This window comes from Tupaia chinensis, unplaced genomic scaffold (assembly GCF_000334495.1).
Source record: "Tupaia chinensis unplaced genomic scaffold, TupChi_1.0 Scaffold000287_1, whole genome shotgun sequence".
Taxonomy (NCBI): Eukaryota; Metazoa; Chordata; class Mammalia; order Scandentia; family Tupaiidae; genus Tupaia; species Tupaia belangeri.
The window spans coordinates 389,405-390,991 of NW_006159771.1; the positions used below are offsets into that span (position 1 = coordinate 389,405).

General features: G+C 60.7%; 1 protein-coding gene across 1 annotated transcript in view; it reads left to right on the forward strand.

Annotated features, from left to right (window-relative positions):
• The window catches only part of TXNRD2 (thioredoxin reductase 2), a gene marked incomplete in the record, with an annotated part of 69,241 nt that overhangs the window by 54,090 nt on the left and 13,564 nt on the right, over window positions 1-1,587 (forward strand). The window contains 1 exon segment of the mRNA XM_027772609.1: window positions 405-541. Within this exon segment, the coding sequence (XP_027628410.1) occupies window positions 405-541 (137 nt within the window).

The following is a 1,587-nucleotide window of genomic DNA, read 5'->3' on the forward strand; positions in this document are numbered from 1 at the left end:
GTGGGAGTCCAACAACATAGCCATTATGCTAACTGCTGGTTCCGTGTTTGACCCTTTCTAAGAGGACAGTCTGGGAAACTTTTTTTTTTTTTCAAAGGTTTTTGCTATTGGGCACGTATGCTCACTGGAGAGATACAGAGAGACAAAGTGAGAAGTCACCCCTAGTGGGGATGGCCACACCACAATTCTTCTCCATTCTCCTCCTGGGATTTTGGGCATGCACGTACACACATGTAATTTTCTAGCTGCCGGGTCTGGGACTTGAACTGCGTAGTCAGCCATGTGAGAATCCAGCACCTTAACCACCACACCACCTGCTGGTCCTTCGAAAAATGTTTTCAATAGGAGGAACCCAGGTCAAAACACTAAGGAAGACCTTTCGGCCTTCTCTTTTCTCCCTCCAGGTCGGGCTCCTGAGACCAGAAGCCTGAATTTGGAGAAGGCCGGAGTAAACACCAACCCCGAAAGTCAGAAGATCCTGGTGGATGCCCGGGAGGCCACCTCCGTCCCTCACGTGTACGCCATTGGAGACGTGGCGGAGGTATGGCTGTGCCCTGGTGGCTGGGCGCCCCCAAGCCGGTCTGGGACGTGTGGGCAATGGTGGCTGCTGTCCTGCAGGAGAGTGTTAGCCCGCCTCCCGTCCCAGGGCCGCAGGGTTCGTGTTCGGCACAGCGGGCGTGGAGGGTGGGAGCAGGCAGCCGGAGCAGAGTGGGCAAAGTCCTCTGGGAACCCCTGGTGGGTCAGGTCTGCAGGACAGCCTCGACCTCCCCACAGCAGGCCCGGAGGCGTGGTCTCACGGAGGGCCCAGCTGCACACGGCCTTAGGGCCGTCCCATCCCCACGGGGGCTGAGCTGAGTCCCGGTGCAGGCCCCCTTTTCACCCTGGCCCTCCTTGCCTCAGTTTACCCTCTGATCTGTGGGCAGGTTAGTGCCCTCTGTGACTGGGCCGCCCCAGACGAGCAGGGCCTCCGCTCCCTGTAGCTGTCACGAGAATGACGTAGGGTTTCCTGGGTGGGATGTCTCCCCGACCAGGGAAGGTGCTGAGCTCTGCCGCCCCCAGCCACTGCAGCCACACCCTTCCCTCGATCCCGCCCCTGGAAAGCAGCCTAAGCACGTCCCGTGGCAGTGCCTAGAGGACTCCTCCACCGCTCCTCACCCCCCGACTTGGGAGACGCCCCGTCTGTGCCCTGTCCCCACGGACCCCCAGTAAGAGACCTGGCTGTCCCGAGGCCCCGTCCACCTGGCCCGGCGGCGGTGTCAGTCGGGGCGTCAGTCGGAGGGTCGTGCCCCTGCAGTTCAGGAGCTGTCAGCCAGTCCCTCCTGTGTCCACCGTGCCCTGAGGAAGGTGGCTCAGAGGGTCCCTGGAAAAGCCAGCCTGAGACATGCTCACTGGGTCCCCGGATCCAAAGCCCCTGAGCAGTGAGACCTGCTGGGCCGTCCATGTGTGTGTTTGTGTCCAGTGGCTCCGTGACAAACCATGAACTGGGCAGCCTAGAACAGAACAGCAGCGAGTTTTGGGGGTGCACTTGTAGAGAGAGAGAGAGAAGGAAAGGGAGAAATCACCCCCCGGGGGAGTGGCAAGCCGCCA